Below are 20,519 nucleotides of genomic sequence, written 5' to 3' on the forward strand. Positions count from 1 at the left end.
ATAGAAGTGTCACATATATGCGATAACATTAATATAGACCTGCAGGTTTATAGTGATAGTATAACAGTTACCACCTCCAACCCCTGTTTCGGCAAATCTGGCAACCTCCCATTGGACTGCTCCTCACAAGGAACGGAAATGGACTTTTACATCTATTTCACAATAAAAGTATTCGCTTATGAAGTGAAGCATGTGATTTCATCGTAAGTTATTATAATACTGTCATTACACCATGAATCGCTCCCACATTTACTCAGTTAATTAATTACAACATAATGTAAACAAAAACTTTTTCTACAGCCTTTCCCCCCCAGTGGTGCACAGTAGTGCTGGTTTTACTTTGACAGTGCCTGCGTTTGTTTCCGGGTAAAGAGGACAGGAACAAGGTACAGATGTCATGTAATTTTAACAAACATTCCCCTGTTTCTCTCCTGTGTAACGTGTGTCTTTTCTCATTACTACAACAGTATAGCGGCAACAAGTTGTTTTAGACGTTTCTCGGTGAGTAAGGGAACTCGTTATTGAGTTTAAACGCCTGATTTTGAGGTACAGACGTCACTAGCTCGGTCGTTAGTATTTTGGCTAGCCGGTTAGCATGTGGAGGGTTATGCACGTATTTAGCACCATGTCTACTTACAGACTGACCTACGGAAAGACGACAGCTCACGTCAGCTGTAGCCTTCGCTCTCGTAAAGCAGTCTGTAATAGTTTCACAGTCGCCTCGTTGCTTTCTGTGCTATATCTCTGTCTTTGAATTTGAATGTCAGCTAACCGGCGTGTGAACGAAAGGTTCGCACTAACTGATAGTTTATTGGTTGACAGCTGCTGATAAGGAGTTCCAGTTTCTACACAATCCCTGCTGTAATCTCTTAGCCGTTCAGAAACGGGGACACGGGAAACTCCAACTCCTACTTGTCGTGCTCCTCTCTCGTCCTAGACTGCCTGACCTGCCAGACGGTGATTGACATGGCAGCTAATGGAGCAAGCTGTGAGCAGCCTCAGAAACGCGCAGGAGCTAAAGACAAACTGAATGGGAAATCCGCAGGTAAACTCTATCAGTTGTATCTGTTGTGTAACCTTTGACACAGAACTGCACCTATCACCTTATGGCATTCACGCTTTATAAACACTCACACTGATTCACTATGGGTTATTTTCACTTTCCATAGGTGCAAACAAGTACATTACAGAGTACATGTATTATGCATTTAGCATTACCAATTCAAGAAGTGGCAATAAGTGTTGTGTCTGTAAGTATTACAGAGTGTCAAAGTGATTTTCTTTCGTTTTATTCTCCAGACTTGTCATTAAGAGAGAGGAGACAGAAGGATAAGGAAGAGCGCCTGTCTCTGGTGCTATGGAGGAGACCTGTTACCACTTTGCATTACTTTCTCCTGGAGACGCTCCTTAAGCTAAAGGAGTGGACGTTTAAGTAAGACATTAAAGGTTTTTCCTGGATTCTTTTCTTAAAATGAAGCTGTCTCCTGGTTGGACATACCCTGTGATTTAAGCTGCTGTATCAAAAAAAAGTACTTATGCCCCAGAAGGTGGATTTGTGCATTTTATTGAGACCAGAGACACTTAAATTTAAGGGGGGAAAGAATGGAAGGGGATATGATTGTGTTTTCTTGCTTCCCGATTCAGGCTTTGGCAGCGGAGAGGCATAGTTTTCCTGTGTTTGGTGTTATGCTCTCTCTTTTCCATCGCATACTCAACTGAGGGAGAACACCAGCAAGTAAGCCTCGACTTGTTTTGCTTTCTTAGAGACGTTAAGAATCAGCTAATCAGTTATTTTGTCATCGGCAAGTTTAAAGGTTAACGATGAGTCACTTTTTATCCTGCTCGAGACTTTTCCAAGAATAAACTTTGCATTGTGAGATAATGCAGTGTGCACTGTTGTCAGGTAACCCTTGATCATGTAGTCATCTGTCTGAATGTTCTGTTTACAAATTCATCTGTGCAACGGTCTGTCACGGTTCAGTTAAAACACTACAGTCCTTCAGGGCTTCCTAGAACCAACTGAGAATGGCGTAATCATTTACCTAGAACAGCAGGTCAAACATAGGAAATGAGCAGGGGGAAAAAATAACCCAAGAATAAAGCAAATTTAAATATGTCAAAATCACAAATATTAATGTAAAATAAGGTAATGGGATCGAAAAACATATTGTTTTCATTGTAACTGTGCAGCAATAACTGTTAAGACAGAATTTCCCTGTAAACGGAGTGTAATGAATATTGGTCTAATGCTTTTTTAAATAAATAAACCAATGTAGTTATTAAACGCCTAAAAAAGATTAACTTTTTGTATCATTTATTGTAGAGGTGAGCAATGTGACACTTTTTAATTGTGGACAATCTGATTTGGGCACTTCATACAAAATACAAGGTATATGTTTTGCAAGAGCCAAATGAAGATTCTCTTTCTTATGTTTGCCTCATTTATGATTGTGGAGCCTTTCTCTTTGGCACATTTAAGTAAACCTTACCATCTTACTGGGAGTTTATGCATCAGTCGGACATTTATGGCATACGCACAATGTAACCTCAAACCACTCTGCAACTACTCTGAAAATCAGGCCTTAGACAGTAGCCACCCACTCTGTCCATCAGTCATTCCACATCAGCATCAGGAGAAGCGGCGATATGACTGATGGTGACTGACTTTTGTTTTCACTCTTTATAAACTTCACTCGATTATTTTTAAAGCTGACGTATAAATCATCAGTTATGGTCCAAATTTTCAGAATTCAATGGAAGCGAAAACAGGAAGTTGTGATTCAGGCCTTTTACACTTAAGTAACAGTGACTTCCTGTGTGTCCAGACAACACATGCAGACCTTATGTGATAACAGATATTCAGCTAATCCTGAAGGGAAGATTTTCACTCAACTTTTTAGATTTTACCTTGAAAGATCATCATCTGATCTTTTAGACGCTGGTGACTACCCTGCCCTTCCCCATGTCTGATTTATGTATATAGTTAATTTTCTTCAATTTTTTTTCCTTTGCAGTATGTTCAGTATCTGGAAAAGAAGTTCCTATGGTGTGCCTACTGGGTAGGCCTTGGGATCCTGTCTTCAGTGGGCCTTGGAACTGGTCTGCACACCTTCCTTCTCTACCTGGTAAGATAGCATCAGCCGTATGGAAATGCAGATGCAAAATACCTTTACTGAAGTAAAGGTAGATAACAGAGGCAATAACAATGACATGGTTTATATTTAGACTGAACAGGTTTTATATGCATAGACAACAGACCGTTTTAGGCGTGAAACAGTACTCACTGATATGAAACAAAGCGTGGCTACGCACCATTAAGAACAAAGTGTAGTCATAGTAGGAATTTTGAGAGCAGGGATAGTTGTGAGTAACTTGCAAACTGGCAAAAGCTTAAAAACATATATTGAAAAATATAAATTTAACATTTGCAAAAGGAGCAGGGAATACCTGTAAGCGAGAGTCATTCAGCTTTACCTGTCTGTACAGATCCTACTCCCTGTCGTTATTTTACAGTTCAGAATAAAGCTGCTTCTCCTTTGTCACACTATGGCAGGTAGCGCTACGTGTTTGATTTGAGTTTTACACCAGATGCCCTTCTTCATGCTGGAATTGAACCAGTGACCTAAGTGAATGTGTAAACCACCAAACTGTGGGAAAAGATGTAACCATATTCCAAATTTGAAGAAATGTAATTTAATTCCACTTGTGTTAATCATTTCTGGTCTAGATTGAGTTAGCTGAGTTTTACTGAATATTGGCCTGACTAAAGGCTACAAAATGTAAAGAGAAATTGATTACCGACATTATCTGGTTGGTTATGCTCAGCATGGGTCAGAATATAATTTACCTTAACAGTTAGCGATTTTCTTACAAAAATGCTACATTTGCAGAATTCTGCAAAATCGCTGTCCGTTTGTTCCTGTACTCACCAGAGGATGGCGTCATAGTCCACACCGAGCCATGAGCCCTGTGTTTCTTCTAACGTCACACGTTTGTCACACGTCTGTCGAAGGCTTTGTGTGAGTGAAGTGTAATTTTCCCCTGACAGGCAGTCACAGAGTGACTGTCACACTGAGTCACCATGAACATGCGTCATTGGTCTTTGGTTGTGGCTAAAAGGAGAATTTAGCAAAATGAAAGAGAGGAAGAAATTCTCCACCAAAGTCCGCTTCAGGCTGATGATGTGGCTTCTGTGCTGCAGAACATGTGCCGATGTGGTTCAGCTGAGTCAGCCATTTCCATTATAATGAAATAATGGGAAAAGATGTAACTGTGACCTTCCCCTTTTTCTTCTTCTTCTTTTTTTTTTAAAGAAATGGTGTACACTCCCTCCATTAATTCTTTACAGCTGTCTAGTGCTCTGCTTCTTTACATACTGTGTGCAACAATAATGACGTAGCAGCAGTGGCTCGTGCCATATACTCTGTGTGGGGTTGTGTATTGTGCTTTTCTTTTGCAGTGAGAATATTAAACAGCTCTGGTTTTCATAATAACTTGTCCTTATGTACCAAAAGTCAAGTCATGAAACATTGTGTCTAGACCAAAAAAAAGGAATTCAGATTACTCCACCGCAGAGGAGTTTGACTTGTTCCTCAAGAGATTGACTTCTTTTTTCTTTAATCACATTACAGTAGGGATTTGTTTTGTTTGGATAATTGTTCACCCTTATTTCCTTCAACATCTTGCATTCATTTTCATAAACTGTTGGGCACTAAATTATTTACCTGCATGGCACTGGCAGCAGCACAGGACCTCATGTCTGCTTGTATATATAGGACACTTTTATAAAGAAGGCATACTTCAGGTTTTATTTCCTTCTTCCTGGTCGCCAGAGATGCTATGTAATACCTGGATATCTGTTGATTACATATGCAGTCACATGTGTCACCTGTGTGACCCTCAGTGATCCAAGCAAACTGATATTAGGGTCTGGCACCCAGCAATTTAATTTTCTTGTCTTTAAGTATAGCATAGGTTGCTTACGGTCTTTGCTGGTAGCTTTCCATCCTCTCATTTGGAGCTACTCTCCATCCTCCAGAGGTTTCATACCTACAGCCTCTACCAAGAAGTTTGCTGATCCTTCAGCCGAAGAGGTTCTGTAGGCTCTCCTGCTTATTTTATAGTTTATGATTGTGTCTATTTGTGGAGGTATTTGCCTACAGAGAACCTACAGAGAGGGGCTTTCATCCAATTCAACCTCCAAAATCCCAACTGTGTGTTGCTCAACGTGGATGATGCTTTACATTAGTCGAGTATGATTGACAGCGGCGTTAACTAGAAATGGGAGAAGCATGAACTCCTCATCAATCCATACTCACTCATTAGGGGGCCTTATCCCTTTATGTTTGGGAACTGTTTGCACTTAAGCTCTTCTATAACACTGGCCTTATAGTTTGCCATAGGTTATTAGATTAAGGGCTTTTTCTCCTTAACTTGCTGTCCAGCAGACTCTCTGCTGCTGTTGTCACCACTCCTTCAGAACCACGACTCCAAACAGCTGATGAGAGAAGTCACTTGTCTGATTTGCCTTCTTTTGCAAGCCGACATGACAAAGATGCAGTGTCTTTACAACCAGGTGCACTTTCCCTCTGCAGGCCAAAGCCACGTGCATTTTTTCCATCTGTGGATGGTGGGTTGATATATGCACCTTAACTTGGGAGCAGGTGGTCTTAGTCATAGTTTTTTTTTATTTTGACAAAAATAAAATTTAGTTTTAGTTATAATTTAGGCATCTAAATTCTTTATTTTTTTTTAAGTTTTAGGCAACTAAATATCATAAGATTATCATAGAACAAATCTGAAGTTGATTTGGTTTACTAATTTGTAGGGTGTGAGAAGTTTGTTAACAAAGCATCTTCTTTTCTTTGATATCAAATGTGAAATATGTCCAGATATCTTCTTTTCTCTTCCGTTGACGTTTCATGTTTTGCCGCGTTTTCATATGAAACGGAGGACATGGGAGGGCCCCACCACATCCTGTTATTCGGTGGTAGATCAAATTGTGCCCGCTAACCTTGCTGCACAAGGAGATTTCTTTTGATTGGATAACCTCCAAACTCGACCTGCCTCGCTAAACAAATTAATCAATTGTGATTGCATCTCTTTTCTCCAGAACATTTTCATCTGGTTTTTATTTGTCGATGACAGTGTCGGTATATTTCATCACAGTTTTTTGTCCTCATGCATTTGTTTTTATGTAGTATTGTCTTGTTTTTATCAGGAAAAAACAGTTAAAGAAAAATATCAGTAAACAAAATGAACACTGTCTCGGACAGAACTCTTCTCTCGTCCATATGTCCCAGTTAGGGCTCACGGTAAACTTTGTGTTATTTGATACCATGTCAGCAGATTGTCATCGGTGTCGGATTGTTTTCAAGGAATTGCCCACATTTGTACTGAGGCAAATGCCCTCATTTTGTTTCCTCCAGAGGGTGGATTACATTCTCAGCCTTTTTCTTGTTTTCAAAGAAGTTCAAGGCTCAAATTCAGTGTTTTCCTTTGGTTGCTGGGGAAACTTACAGCGGCAGCTGCAGTCATCCCACTACACCTCATTTCATCAACACCTTGGACTTCGATTCCAAAGAGGTACCAAAGCAGGTCAGTGGCAGTCTGGGCTTTCCACTGTTGTAGTATTCTTTTGGGATCACCTTCCCTCCAGGCCAAGAGGTGATGTTTACAGATGCCTTCCTCTTAGTTAGCAAAGGCAGTATGGAAGCACAGGACAGTGTGTAGGAGCAGAGGCTGCTTCGCATCGGTGTGCTGGAGCTATGGGTTGTATACTTGGCCCTCAGGCATTTCCGTGCTCAGTCCAATAACACGTTGACCATGTATTGTATCAACTATCTAAGCACCAGATCCAGCCTGTCCTGCATGGAAGCTCAAGGACTCCTGATATGAGCCTCACCTCTTGAGTTTTTCTTGAAAAGATGAGACTTTTGGAGACAACTTTGCCAAAACCTCTGCCGTTTTTTTGCTCCCGGTTTTGACTGATTCAACACATTTACCATTGCTGCTGTGGAGGTTTTACCTGAATGGTGACGCCTGTTGTTTAGGAGAATACTGCACTGATGCCATCAGCACTAGTATAAATGGGGACTTCCCTGTTTATGTCTGATAAGACTAAAGCGGCAAGCATAATGGGGCATAATGTAAAACGTCTCTTCTACCAATGACATTTTACATTACCTTGAAAGATGTTCCACTGACTGACATCTGTACCACAGCTGCTTGGACTTCCTGTTGTACCTTCGCCCACTTCTGTAAAGTTAATGTTGCCATTCACACTGTGGGTACAACAGTTTCTTCTGGTCCTTCGCTCCGCAACTGCACTGTGGTGAATGCAAATTCATCATGACCTTGTTTTATTGAAGTCATACCAATGAAGTTGATAAGTAATCGAATACCATCTCTTGCGGTCAGGAATAATGGAAGCAAAACAAGAGCTGGGAATCTAAGATTCTGTGAATTCTCTATCACCACCAGAGCACACCGGTGATTAATGAAATTTGCTGCGTACCAGATCCCTTTATTGGGTTACACGTGTAATTTTTATTTCTGTACCTGTTCATAATATACTAAACACATCATCAGACTGGGTATTGGTCTTTTTCTCTGCATAGGTATGAAACTGCTGCATATGGATTGTTTATGAACTCTGTTCTAGTACTCTGTTCTGCAGAGCATGACACAGTGTATTGTGAAAGCATGATACAAATATGCAAGATAAAGTTAATTGCAACAGAATTGCCCCATAGCTGTGGGGCAATCCTAATGAGTAACCCATCAAACGCTGGTATGAATCTCCTGCAATCTGTCAGCAGTGTCTCACGTTCCAGCCCAGGCATCTATTTAGCTTATTTCACTTCATATATTGAATCATTCTCTCTTATTGGAGCTTTCGTCCTCTGCCATCTTTGTAATATCTTATATCAAGTCTTTTTGTTCAGGTTGTTTGGTTGGAAAGGATTCTTGTCCATTGACACATGGAATTATTGTTGACTGTCACGCTCCCCTTGTTGCTTTCATTGTTTGTCCTGATTGGCTTCATTGAGAGTGCCTAATTCTCCAAATTCCTCTGATATTTTGTAATTTTTCACAGAAATGGTGAAGCATTCTTTACATTGTTGTCACTTGACGTGAGCCCACTGCTCATATGGAGATTATTTCCTGTCTCTTAGTTTGCTAAAGTTTAGCTCATGCTCTGAGTGCTTGTACCTTTTGAATCTGTCCACTCTGTTCAGTTTGATTTGTCTGGCATCATGGCATGAAACCGTTTCACTCCAGTGAGCGCTGCAGTAGACTTAAAATTGGCCAGTCAGCAAGCACCGAGTGTGGGACTGACACAGTTGTAAAGCTCTTAAGAAGTGTGGGTGATCGAGGGAATACCCCTGCACCACAAAATAGGTTTAAGTAGCTGCGATGTTAGACCCGAGATGGAAACGGAGTGTGCCGTGTTGATAGATCTGACTAATTTCAGTCATTCACATTGCAGTAACTTCTGTCACACGTCTCTGTTCAACGTTAATACCAACCATAGACGGAAAATGTGTAATATTGTTTTTGAAGAAAAACCACATTTCCCACCAGAAGAATTACACGGAATTTACTTCAAGCCTGAAGTATTAACACATGGCCACATAGAGAGCATGAGGTCACTGTGATCCACCGGGTGAGGGGAGTAACTCACCAGTATGAGCTTACTCTTCATCATGATGTTTTTGGATGTGTTGCCAAGCAAACACTGGGTTCTAGTCTTTATGTTGTGCTTAAATGACTCATCCTCATGATGCCTGTACTTATACATGTCTGAATTGAGAATTTAAATTTTAGGAGACCAATAATTTAAATGAAAAAGGTTTTCATTTACGTCGATGCACTGCTTTGTCAGTTCACCCCTTTGGCAATCTTCTCAGGAATTTTTCATGATTAACTGAGATTGTTTCCCAATTTTTGGGTGAATTCATTCCACTTTCAACCAGAATCTCACATAATTGAACCCAAACACAGGGATATTTGAATGTTTGGCTTTCCCCTTAAGTTATTGTGGTTGCTCATCATCCCTCAGGATTAAACATGACCACACCCGCTACCATCAGGTCAACATTTCACTGTAGGACTTTTTGCTTTTTAATGAAATTTGTTGAACTCGTTTACTAGGCCAGAGTTAAAAGTAACCTATGGCCCTTCCTGCTGCATCATATTCCTAACCACCTTTTACACACTGAATACCACTAGTGGTTTAAACAGAAAATAATGTCATGTATGTTTGTTCCATGCACAGAGGGTCTCTGTGCATGGAACAGAGACCTTCATCACTGCAGACCAGTGATGAAGCAAAGAACTGTTTGACAGATCCTGAATGACTTCTGTTGATGCGAATGAACAAAGAGAGCAGTGCCGGTGCTGCTACAGCTCCTATCAAACAAGCGTGTCTGAATGTTAAGAGCTTAGGTGTGTTTTCCTCCTTGGTAACAGTGTCTTGTTGTCTCACAAAGGGCTAATGTTAAATGAAGTCCTGCTTGGATGAAAAGGGAGTGTCTTGTGTAAACTAAAGAAGCCTCCTGTGTGCTCATACTCTGAGTGGGTGGAGAGTTACCATGATGAAGCATTTGCAGTCAGCACAGACTAATTGTGCGCTGTCCATCTACTGTCACTGTTGCCTGTTTCACCTCAAAGAAGCATAATGAAGTAGCTATGTTGTGGTTGCAGGTTGCCCAACTGTTACTGAGGCCAGGTGGCTCAACCTAACCGCCTCGACAGTGATAAGTGATGACATAGCTACCTGCCAGAGTGGCGGCATGACTCAGCTGCTGGTGCTTTGTGTTTGTTGCTTACAATGTAGCACTCGCAAGCTGTGTTTAACAATACAACAGCAGCTTAAATTACTGCAAACATTACTGCAAACTGCAGGCCACAAAAAGATCACAATCAACACCTTTTGGAAGGACTTTGAACAACAACGACAACTTTAGTTGAAGAGAGATATATTGCACGACTGCAATATGAAATATCTGCTCCTGTTTGAAAGGCTGAAGTTGACACAGACTAATAATTAAAATATAAAGAAAATCAATCTTTAGCCCTTAACTTTGCTGTTCGAGAGTCTTTTGAGTAGCCTTTTGCTCACACTATGACCTTACGTTCATGTTCTTTTGAGCATTTTTCATCATAAAGACAGTTGATGACCTCCCCTGTCCTTTTTAATGAGTTATGAGTCAGTGAAGATCTCTATCATGGATTTTTCCAAGGGTTGCCACATGGACAGAGACCACCCTCACTAACGTCTGATACACACTCAGTCATTTTGTTCTGTAAGCATGGCTGCAATATGACAGAAACCACTCAGTTCAGAAAGGAGCTTCAAGGGTTTCAAAGATGTAAAGGGTTGATGTAACTTGGCTTATTTTCCATCTGTCTCGCTCCTCTCAGGGCCCTCATATAGCTTCAGTAACCCTGGCAGCATACGAGTGTGGGTCCACAGACTTCCCAGAGCCTCCCTACCCAGACCAGATTGTTTGTCCCGAAGATGGAGGAGTGGAGGACACAATCTCCCTCTTCTCAATCATGTCAAAGGTCCGACTGGAGGCCTGTATGTGGGTGAGTGTTAGCTTGAATAAAGATACACTAGAGTTATCCACCCTGACAAACACCAAAGATGCTTTTTCAGGGCTGTGTTGGTCTCGTTTGTGCATAAATCCAAAGTATATCTAATCTTTCACCAAGTAGTTTGATGCATAACTGAGTTATCGCAAACATAAAATGTTCTGTTTATGTTTAGGGTGCCGGCACCGCCATCGGAGAGCTGCCTCCTTATTTCATGGCCAGAGCGGCTCGTCAGTCGGGAGCTGATCCAGACGATGAGGACTACGAGGAATTTGAGGAGATGTTGGAGCAGGCCGAGGGTGCTCAGGTCAGAAGCACTTGTTTTCGTAAAGTGTTAGGTCCTAGGATGCGCACTGGTGTGAACATCAAGAATATTTAAAGATTAAAGAAGGATTATGCTCAGATATGCATTTCGATAAATGTGATTTCGAGAAACCTAAAAAGGCGACATTTAAGTTATATCACTTATTATTTAATTGAGTATGGCTTCCATTTTTGTTTTTGTTTTTTTAATGCTTCTTTCCCGCTCACAAAAATTAGCCAGCGCTCCCTTATCACCCCTATTCTTGCTTCATTTCACGGGCTTCCAGTAAAATTCAGAATCCATTTAAAAATTGACAGGTCAAGCCCTACATGGCCGGGCTCTGGCATCTGAGACCTTACAACAGCAGCTGGCCTCTCAGATCATCTGATCGGGCTCGCTTAGCTGTTCCATGTTCCTTTTTTTAAAACCAGAGGCGATCACGCTTTTAAGGTTGCAGCTCTTAAGGCCGGCTAAATCTGCGGTTTGTTTTAAATGACTGCCGTTTTGTAGGTTAGCTTTTTCTTAATCTTTCTCCCATTATTTTTGGCTTTTGTTCACTTCTAATGTGTTTATGGAAGTGTGCATGTTGGCATGAAGGTCTGCGTGCTGGAACATGTATTCTTATTTTTAATGTGCGGTTTTATTCAAACTGTGAAGCACTTTGTAACAGTGTGTTTTAAAAAGCACTGTACAAATAAAGTTATAATTCTTTCCAAATAAGTTATATTTGGTTTGAACAGGGGCCCAAAGTCATCCAGCCTGCCTTGTACTGCAAGAGCAAAGCAGTTACACTCAATATTGGACTATCTATCTATACATCTGTTCGGATTTATTTTAATGTAGCTGCTTACACGGTGCCCACAGACTCAATACGATATGATCTTATTTAATATGGTTTAATTTCATAATGTGCAACTGACCACAAAGCCACTGTCCAGTGATTGGTCTCAAAGTGGCACGTGACTTCAGTGAAGCCCCGCCCTTCTTTCACTTCCAGTAAATCTGTGTGTTCGTGGGTGAGTCACCCTGAGCACAGCTCCCTCTTTAATCATCCCTCGGGCTTTGCTCTCTCGCTGCCTCCCTCCGTCTCTCTTTTCACCGGCCTCTAATTTGAATGACAGGCAGCGCTGTCAGGAACTGAGTTCACATGACTGGAGACTGCTGAGATCAGAGGCTGAGTAAGCAGAACAGAAATTAGAGAAATGGTGTCCATTGTCTCCATCACCTAGTCCCACTTCAGTGGCTCTCAGCTGACAAGGTCATCTTCACAGGGTGTTGTTTTGTTCAGGACATATACACTTAGGTGTGTGTCAGGGGCATTCTGAGAAGCACTGCAAAGACCCATTAACATAAAACAGTAATTGGAATGGATACCAAAGAAGAAGAAAAAAGACTGAGTGTGACAAAAATGGAAACGCATGTCCCTAAATGTGGTAAAACCTGCCTTTGTGTGCAGTGTTGTAGTATTGCAGTGAGCAAATTGAATCTGAGCAGACATGTTCGAGCTGCATCCAGGCAAGTGGTGAAAGGTTGGTTGAAGATGAGAAGAATTTGCTTGTTTACAGATCTGTGCATACCGCAGGAGGCAGTGCTTTAGAGTTGCTCATCCAATATCAGGAGAAGAACCATATATGATGAATTGATTTACATAAAAATGACCAAAACACTGAGGAAGACTTGGAGTCAATACACGTTATGCCTGAATTAGCAGGAAATCTACATCGTTATTTATTTATATAAGGCTTGTGTTCACCCTACTGATGAGCACCTGTTTAAGCCTTTAGAGAAACATGGTGCTTCCTTTTTTCTGATGTTCTGAACACAAAAGTTTTTACCAAAAGTCTTATTATATCACCAGTACCATATTTTTGACCATAAGGTGCACCGGATTATGAGGCGCATTAAACTTTACTCAACTCATTCTTCTTGCTTCCTCCACTTCTGTACCATTAATTCATTAATGTTGAATTCTCACGCAGCTGCTCTATTCCCATGTTGCTGCAGTATATTAATGACTAACCTCGTATTGTGGATGGATTATCTCAGTTGTTCTCCTGACTGAAGTTTGGTCCGTTTACAGCATCCTGCCATGCGATTGCATTTGTCCCTAACCATCGGGAACCCTCACGTTAACTTTTATCGAGTGGGAAAAAGTTGGCGTTCATCCTCCAGCTTTACTGTGTTTATATTATGCTAACATAGCTGTGTCGCTAGCGATCACGTAGCACATCATTATATACTAACTAGTCCAATTTCAGTAACCCTACAAAAGTCACTGCTGTTAGGTTTCTGTCTTCATTTATGTTGGAAGTGATAGCAGAGGTGTACGTTTTAATTTTTTCAGAAATCTCTCAGTCAGAACATGCTATATCATGTTTAGGTGGAAACTAGCGAGCTAACTTCCTGCTAACTTCTAACTCAATTAAATTTAATAAATCCTGTTTTCATGGATGCCTGCATGTTAAACTTAATTGTTACACCTGGTAAAGCAGCAACACTGATCATTTTATTAAAGATGAAAGAATTTAGACAGTTTTTAACTCTCAGTGATGTCGTAGTGACTTTGGGACCTGAAGCGGATGGAGTTTTGGACCCAGATTACTCCGTGAGGCTCCTGACTACGGTAGCCCTAATGCTCCAACAATCCATCAAGCAGTGCGGCTTCATAGCTTACCAAAATCATACTAAAACATTTTATGACAGATTTTTGAGCGCCGTGTACCAAGTAAAACCGGTTTGAGGTCAGTAAGCACAACCAGAATTCATACATAATGCATGCACTGTCGATTTTTTTCAGAAAAGTTACGAGTTTAAGTGTGAAAAATACGGTAATTGTTTCGGTGGGTGCATTATAAGCCTTATAAAGGGTAACAGCATTGAAGACTCAGGATGCAGTTTTTATGAACGGTTGCACTGAAACGAACATGAAAAAAGGACTTAGTTTTTATCAACCTCGGTACTTTGGTGCTTTCTTAGTTATAGAAGATTAAAAACTAAACTTAAATTTGACTTTTTGTTGAAAATAAACACACATGGTGCCAGTTTTTGTTTTTTTTGTTTTTTTTTTTACACTGGCTTCCTGTGCCTTTGATGTTTTTCCTCTATCTCAGATCTTCACAATATAGCCACAGATGTTTCAGCCTCTCAGAAAAAACCCAAAAGGTCCTCTGCACTTTTGTACCAAATTCACCAAACCTCAGAGAAAGTCTTAAATTGCTCTAAAATAGCAGGTATCAGTACTCTATTGCTCCTTGTAATAACACTGGAGACGGCGGCACTGTTAAAACATTTGGTTTGGTTTAAAAAAAAAAAAAAAGTACACACATTTGCAAAAAGTACAGAGTGGTTATTTTAAGAAAACAAGAGTGGTTGTGTGTTCAGAGATGTGTATGTGTACATGTGAAATCTTTGATGCAGGGAAGTGTAACAAGAATTAAAAACCCGGCAGCTTAAAATAACAATCCCTGCCTGGCAGCCATTGATGCACTTACAATCACTTTATTCACTTGTTGTTGTTGTTGTTGTTGTTGTTTTGCAGGATTTTGTTACAAGAGCAAAACTGGGAGTGCAGCACATGGTGCAGAAAGTGGGATTCTTTGGCATCTTGGCTTGTGCCTCAGTGAGTAGGAAGTTTTCAGGCCTTTTTAAAATTATTTTATTATCTTTTTTTAACTTTTAAACTGAGTTTGTTACGAACAAATTAATGTTCGTGCCCAGACGACGAATCACTACGATCTAATGTGCCCATTTTCAGATTCCTAATCCTCTCTTCGACCTGGCTGGAATAACCTGCGGCCATTTCCTGGTTCCTTTCTGGACCTTCTTTGGAGCAACTCTGATTGGGAAAGCCATCATCAAGATGCACATACAGGTCAGCAGCACAGTGGAAGCATTGATCAGAGGTGGTTTAAACCTTGCAGAGACGGTTTACCTCAAACAACAGCATGTTTTTTCCTTTTTTTAACATAAGCCCCACAGGCCCACGTACTTGCAGCATCTTGCCTTCAAATATGATTCATCTTTTGTTTCATGTCGTCGCGCTTCTCTGTCCGCAGTGTAATAATGCATCTCAGAAATCCTCTCATAGGAAAAAAACGGTTATCCACTGCTGAGTGATACCCTTTGAACAATCCCCACAAGCCTAAAACGTGTGGGAAAGATCAAGCCTCAGTGTTTAAATCATGAGGTGGCGACTATGAGAAAGTCCTAATTGGACACTTCTGGTTAACTGTTTCTGATGGCGCTCTTTTTTTTTTTTTTTCCTTCGGGGATTCCTTATTCTGGTTTGAGCTTTCAGATGCATGCCACACCACATAAACTTACTCCAGATGAAAGGAGGGAAGCTTTTAAGAAGCATTTAACAAGAGTTTGGATTTTTAAAAATGCACTAGATCCAAAAAAAAACAAAAAACACAACTTAATTACGGAGGGTATTGTTGAGTCTACCATACTAGTGACTAATGTAAGCTCAGACTGCAAGGGGCTGTCTGCGTCTGAGGCACACTGTTGAGTGTTTCAACAAACTAAAGCCTATCAATCTCTTGGTGGTACCAGCCAATGATCTCACTATGAGACCTTTCAGACAAAGAGGACTTGAGGCAGTGGGGGTAATGAAGGATGTAGAGTGGATGTGAGGGAAGAGAAGGAAATTGAGCAGACTGTAAGAGGCTACAGGGGGGAGAGTCTTTTGTCTTTTCTTTTTTTTCCTCCCCCCAATTCTGTACCTTGAACCTCATGGACGTTGGATGCCATATCCTGTCTGATTTTGTCCAGGGGGCCATGTGTCATGCCGTTTTAGAGCTGATCAGTTTCAGGACCAGGGGGAGAAGGGAAAAAAAAGTGAGTTTTTTGTTGTTTTTTTTAGAACCCCCACCCCTCCACTTGGGTGCTTTGAAAACCACACAAAACCCCTCACACAGACCAAAATTTAGGTTACCGCCAGGTTTGAGTTTCATAATTAGGGTGTCTGTGAACAATGTCAGATGTGGCCTCAATTTCTCAGAGTTGTGTCATTAAAATTAAGAATCTAAACGCATCTTTCTGCCAAGAGTTTTTTTTTTTTTTTTTTTTTTTTTTTTTTAAATAAAAAAAGGTGTTAAGGAACAAATGTTTTTTGAAAATGCTACACATTTTAGGAGACTTTATGAATAAAGTTGAGAATTTAAAAAAAATTCTGTTTTATCAGCTGTCCTGAATTTCAAAGCAAAGTCATCAATGTTTTTATTTCTGTTTTTTGTTCCTCAGAAACTTTTCGTTATCATCACCTTTAGCAAGCACATAGTGGAGCAAATGGTGTCACTCATCGGGTAAGTTTTTTTCAATTGTTTTTTTTTTGTCCTGTACTGATGTGCGTGTGTGTGAGAAAGCCTGCTTTAATTAGAAACTTGGTGGAGTCATTGTCTTTCGTTGGTTTTGTGGTTGGCAGCACATTTGTAAACTTTTTCAGATGCGTTATGAACACTGATTGGGGATCCTGTATGAATAAATGCTCTCACTGCGGGGGCGTATCGTATGTGCACGCATTTTCCTTCTTTTCTTTTTGATTCACCCCCACCACCACACACACACACCAAGGTATTTCTTCCCCCCCACACGTGCAATCCATCTCTGCTAGAGCATTGGTGGTCAGGCGTGTGAGGTCCCATCCAAACATGCTCATCTGACTCACTGAGTTGAGCTGTGACTGAGAGAAGAGGCGGTTAGAGGTTGTAGAAGAAGCTTTTTTGAAAGTAATAAGACTTTAATAAATGTACGTATGTAGGTAGGTCATGGCTCTGGATTCATCTGTTTCAGTTTTCTTTGAAGATGCTGAGTTTTAAATTTAATTTCGTTTTGTCTTTTAATAATGTGGAGGGAATTTGTCAGGCACGGGATGTCAGAAGAGACAAACTCAGCACTTTTTTTTTTTTTTTAAGGAAATTGACTCGCAGTCATGTAAACGTCTCAAATCTTAAACAAATTCAAAGAAATAAAGAAAAAAAATCCCCCTAATAGTCTGTCTGTGGTGTAGTGGTTAACACTTGCAAATAAAATGCATCCGGTTTGAGATAAGGAGGAAACAGGAATTCAGTCTCATGGGTCACATTCAAAGTGCTGGTCCCTAAAAATGAGGAGAGCTCAGTCAGGAAACGGCATCAAGCATAAAAATCAACATGTGGATCCAACTGTGTCGATCCCCTCGGGAAATAGGGGAGCTGCTGAAAGTACCTATGAAAGCCCCCAATGCTTGTTCTATTGAAGTACATTTATATACGTGTGTGTACATATGTATTATAGGGCTGCTATGATTAGTCAACTAGTCACGATTATGTCGACTATCAAAATCATCGACAACTAATTAACAATTTTTGTTTGAAGCTTTGTAAGATCCTGAAAGATGCAGGAATAAGTTGTAGGATTTAAGAATGTAATAACGGACTGAAATGGAGGATGGTAGCAATGCATCTACAAGGATGCCAGCTGCCGTTAAACGCCGAAGAAGAAGAAGAAGAAGCAGTCTCCGGTATCGTAGCTGTGTCCAGATTCAGGGGCCGCATCCTTCGGAGGCCGCATTTGTAGGTCGATTATGTCACAGCGATGCGATGAAGGCTGTCCAAATTACAAGACTCCGACAAATGCAGCCAACAAATACGTCCTCCTTTTCCCCAGATTTGAAAGATGGGTCGGGTGTATGCTTCGTGGCCAGACCCATTCAATTAAAAAAAAAAAAAAGACAAAAACTGAGACATACTTTTCTTATATTACGATATCTCAGCGATTAAATGTGTGATTTAACTTTTTCACACTGACAGAGAAGATTTCCCGCTGCTCCAGCCCACCTAAGGTCAAAGTTGGCTGCAGGCGGCCCACACCTTTAGCTAGTTTTAAAATCGGTATCCTCCTTCATAGGAACTTCTTTTTGACTTTACCAAAAACACTATCTGATTTAAAATGAAATTCAAGGTTCTTTCCCACGTTGCTGCTGCTGTACAGATGACTCTCGGTGACTCGCTATGATGTGTGCAGATAGTTTTTCCTTGCTGATACAGGATGTTTCTTTTCCAGTTTGTGTGAATTCATGTGTGCTTACATGTAAAGTCAAAGTGATAACAAGAATGAATCACACAAAACTAGTTAGGTTTAAGTGACATCAGCAATTACCCAGTCCCCATTTATGTGTGTGTGTGTGTGTGTGTGTGTGTGTGTGTGTGTGTGTGTGTTATCGCTCATGTTTTTGCTTAGTCTAGTCAGGTCTAGACAACATGTTTATGTCCTGTCCAGGGCCAGAATTGAATTCATGCGGTGGGAAGGCTGTGAGTACAGCCTGCAGTATATTTTTCTTTTCATGGTAATGATAAGTTTGAGGTCATGTAGCGATTCTTCTTCAAACTGTACTGCTGCTGACCCAGTGGTAAAACTACAGTACCAGTACCTGTCTATGACATGAATTGTTAAAATTGTATTAATAATGACTACCACCCCCACCCCCCCAGTGAGCTAATTCACTACCTAATAAGGGCATTAGCACGCCCTCATTAGATGTCTTTCCATCCAGAAGGCAGCAATGTTGGTAAAGGTGATGACATCATGTCGACTCACTTCCTCAGTGAAGGGGCTGACACAGACTCCTATAGAGAGCTAAAGGGTATAAAAGGAGGGTTGAGGAGTTTCTGCTTCATTCCTCTCTGCTGCCTGCTCCTGCTCACAGTAACAATTAGAGGAGGTGGCAGCTCCAAGATAGGGCCCACATGTAGGATGGGGCCTTCAGCAGTTGTTGCCTGGCCTGAATGCTGTTTGACTGGATCAGCGAGGACCACCTTCTTTCTTTTTCTTTTTTCTCTAAAGTATTGTTCAGGGAAAGGGAAGACTTGAATAGCTTAGTGTGCAGGATCTGAAGTTTTGGTTTCCATGTCTAAGAAGGCTGCTTAAAGGGTAAGTAACTAAATGTTTCACCACCTCCTCTCTCTCTCTCTCTCTTCTTTGTTCTTTTATCTGTTGCTGCTTTGTGGGTATGCCATGTCAGGTCGGTGCCCAAACTAGGGCCATCTCTCCAGAAGCCCTTCAGGCAGTACCTGGAAGCACAAAGGAACAAGCTGCACCATGCTGGAGGAAGTGCACCAGCGGTAAGAAGATTTAGACTTTACCATGCATTATTTTTGGTCTATTAGCTTTATATGTATATTTATTAAAGGGCAGCCACTAAGTGAATGAGATTTTTTTTTTTTTTTTTTGGCAAGGTTTAATATAATCTGTAAAATTAAAAGCTGTAGTATCTACCTAACTACCTTTAAATCAATGCACTAGAGACTCGGAAGCAGTGTTGATGCAAATTCAGATATTGAGATATAGATATATATAGATCTCAATAAGTGTAATTAATTAATAACTGTATAAAATGTGTCAGTGCCCTCTGGTGGACAAACTGTGCATAGCAGTCTCTTAATTATTAGCATATCCTTCAGTTGTAAATGGCTGGTTTTATCAGTCTAGCTGATATTCACTGTTTGCTTGTACGAGGGTAAAAAAAAAATAAAGCATATCCACCCTAATTTGGGGTTTTTCAGGATGAGAACTGGCTGTCGTGGGTGTTTGAGAAGGTGGTGCTGGTCATGGTCTGCTACTTTGTCATTTCCATCGTGAACTCCATGGCTCAGAGCTACGCCAAGAGGCTGCAGCAGCTGAGGCACTCGGAGGAGAAAACCAAGTGATGGCGAAATAAAGCGGTACAAACATCCAAGTGACTGTGTTTGTGCTGCCGCTGAGAGCTCCACTTTCGGCCACAGCCACTCACAACTTAACCTCACCCTCATCCATTCTCAAAGAGGCTGAACGATCAAGAAACCAGGCATAATTTGTCGGTGTGTGCGTACGCGCGCTTTTTTTCTTCTTTTTTTTTTGAGGATGTATGTGCCGTTTACTGTCTCCTCGTTCAGGTTTTTGTAGTTCTTCTTCATCTCACTCTTTAGGTGTGTCTAGCGCGATTGGTTCTACTGCTGATCTTAACAAGTTACTTTAAATTAACCCATTCATTGACCTCAGAAGTAAAGCAGCGGTTTGGTGGTTGCTGCTGTGTAAGGGCAGTGCCCATCAGATGCTATGCCTTATGCAAGACGGGAAGGCGTGACCTCCCTTGAATATAGCTCTTGACTTATAGACTTGATTTTTATTTAATTTTGTAACCTTTGTGTATGGATGGATCTTGATTTGTCTGTACAGTGTGCTGCCAAGATAACTGCTGTGGATGGTGTTTCTTTTCAGGGTTTCATTGACTTCATGGTTTTTGTCCTGTAAGACCAATTTTGTCTTTTGTTTCTGGAATTGTCCATTTAAAAATGGCAGGAGGAGGAGGGAGAAAAAAGCAATATCAACGTCAGATGATGTGGTATTGATGTTTTGCACATTGTGTAAATATCTTACTATCTTTTTGACGGTATGTTCAGATGTATTTCTATTCTATGGTCTGTGTGAACATGAGTCAATTTGAACCAAAACCCACAAGAAAAGGCGATATCATTTGTAAAGTGACGATGTACCCTCAGCTAACTAGTACCATTTCTATTCTGTACATTTGACTTGAACCTGGGATCAGATCATACATAAAACATGGAAATCGTGGCACTTCTTCTCCAGACTG

The 20,519-nt window shown here is 40.8% G+C and overlaps 1 protein-coding gene across 2 annotated transcripts; it reads left to right on the forward strand.

The window, feature by feature from the left end:
* The first annotated feature begins 304 nt into the window (after window positions 1-304).
* Window positions 305-20,507, forward strand: vmp1 (vacuole membrane protein 1). 2 transcript variants are annotated; one of them, XM_026193520.1, is made up of 13 exons: window positions 351-386; window positions 468-501; window positions 938-1,045; window positions 1,300-1,432; window positions 1,645-1,735; window positions 3,015-3,125; window positions 10,429-10,596; window positions 10,778-10,909; window positions 14,445-14,525; window positions 14,661-14,777; window positions 16,151-16,212; window positions 18,909-19,008; window positions 19,450-20,507. In XM_026193520.1, the coding sequence occupies exons 3-13, from the start codon at window positions 967-969 to the stop codon at window positions 19,591-19,593; spliced, it is 1,218 nt and encodes a 405-aa protein (XP_026049305.1). In that variant the 5' UTR covers window positions 351-386; window positions 468-501; window positions 938-966; the 3' UTR covers window positions 19,594-20,507. The 2 variants fall into 2 exon arrangements, with proteins under 2 accessions (XP_026049307.1, XP_026049305.1); XM_026193522.1 differs by lacking the exon at window positions 468-501 and having other exon boundaries at window positions 305-386.
* Window positions 20,508-20,519: the final 12 nt, after the last annotated feature.

The sequence above is a fragment of the Astatotilapia calliptera genome, chromosome 14, assembly GCF_900246225.1.
Source record: "Astatotilapia calliptera chromosome 14, fAstCal1.2, whole genome shotgun sequence".
In the NCBI taxonomy this organism is placed as follows: Eukaryota; Metazoa; Chordata; class Actinopteri; order Cichliformes; family Cichlidae; genus Astatotilapia; species Astatotilapia calliptera.

Coding starts and splice junctions, on each gene's coding strand:
- vmp1 (XM_026193522.1), top strand. CDS start 967: ATGGCAGCTAATGGAGCAAGCTGTGAGCAGCCTCAGAAACGCGCAGGA. Junction 10,597..10,777: donor GACTGGAGGCCTGTATGTGG/GTGAGTGTTAGC, acceptor GTTTATGTTTAG/GGTGCCGGCACCGCCATCGG. Junction 14,778..16,150: donor TCATCAAGATGCACATACAG/GTCAGCAGCACA, acceptor TTTGTTCCTCAG/AAACTTTTCGTTATCATCAC.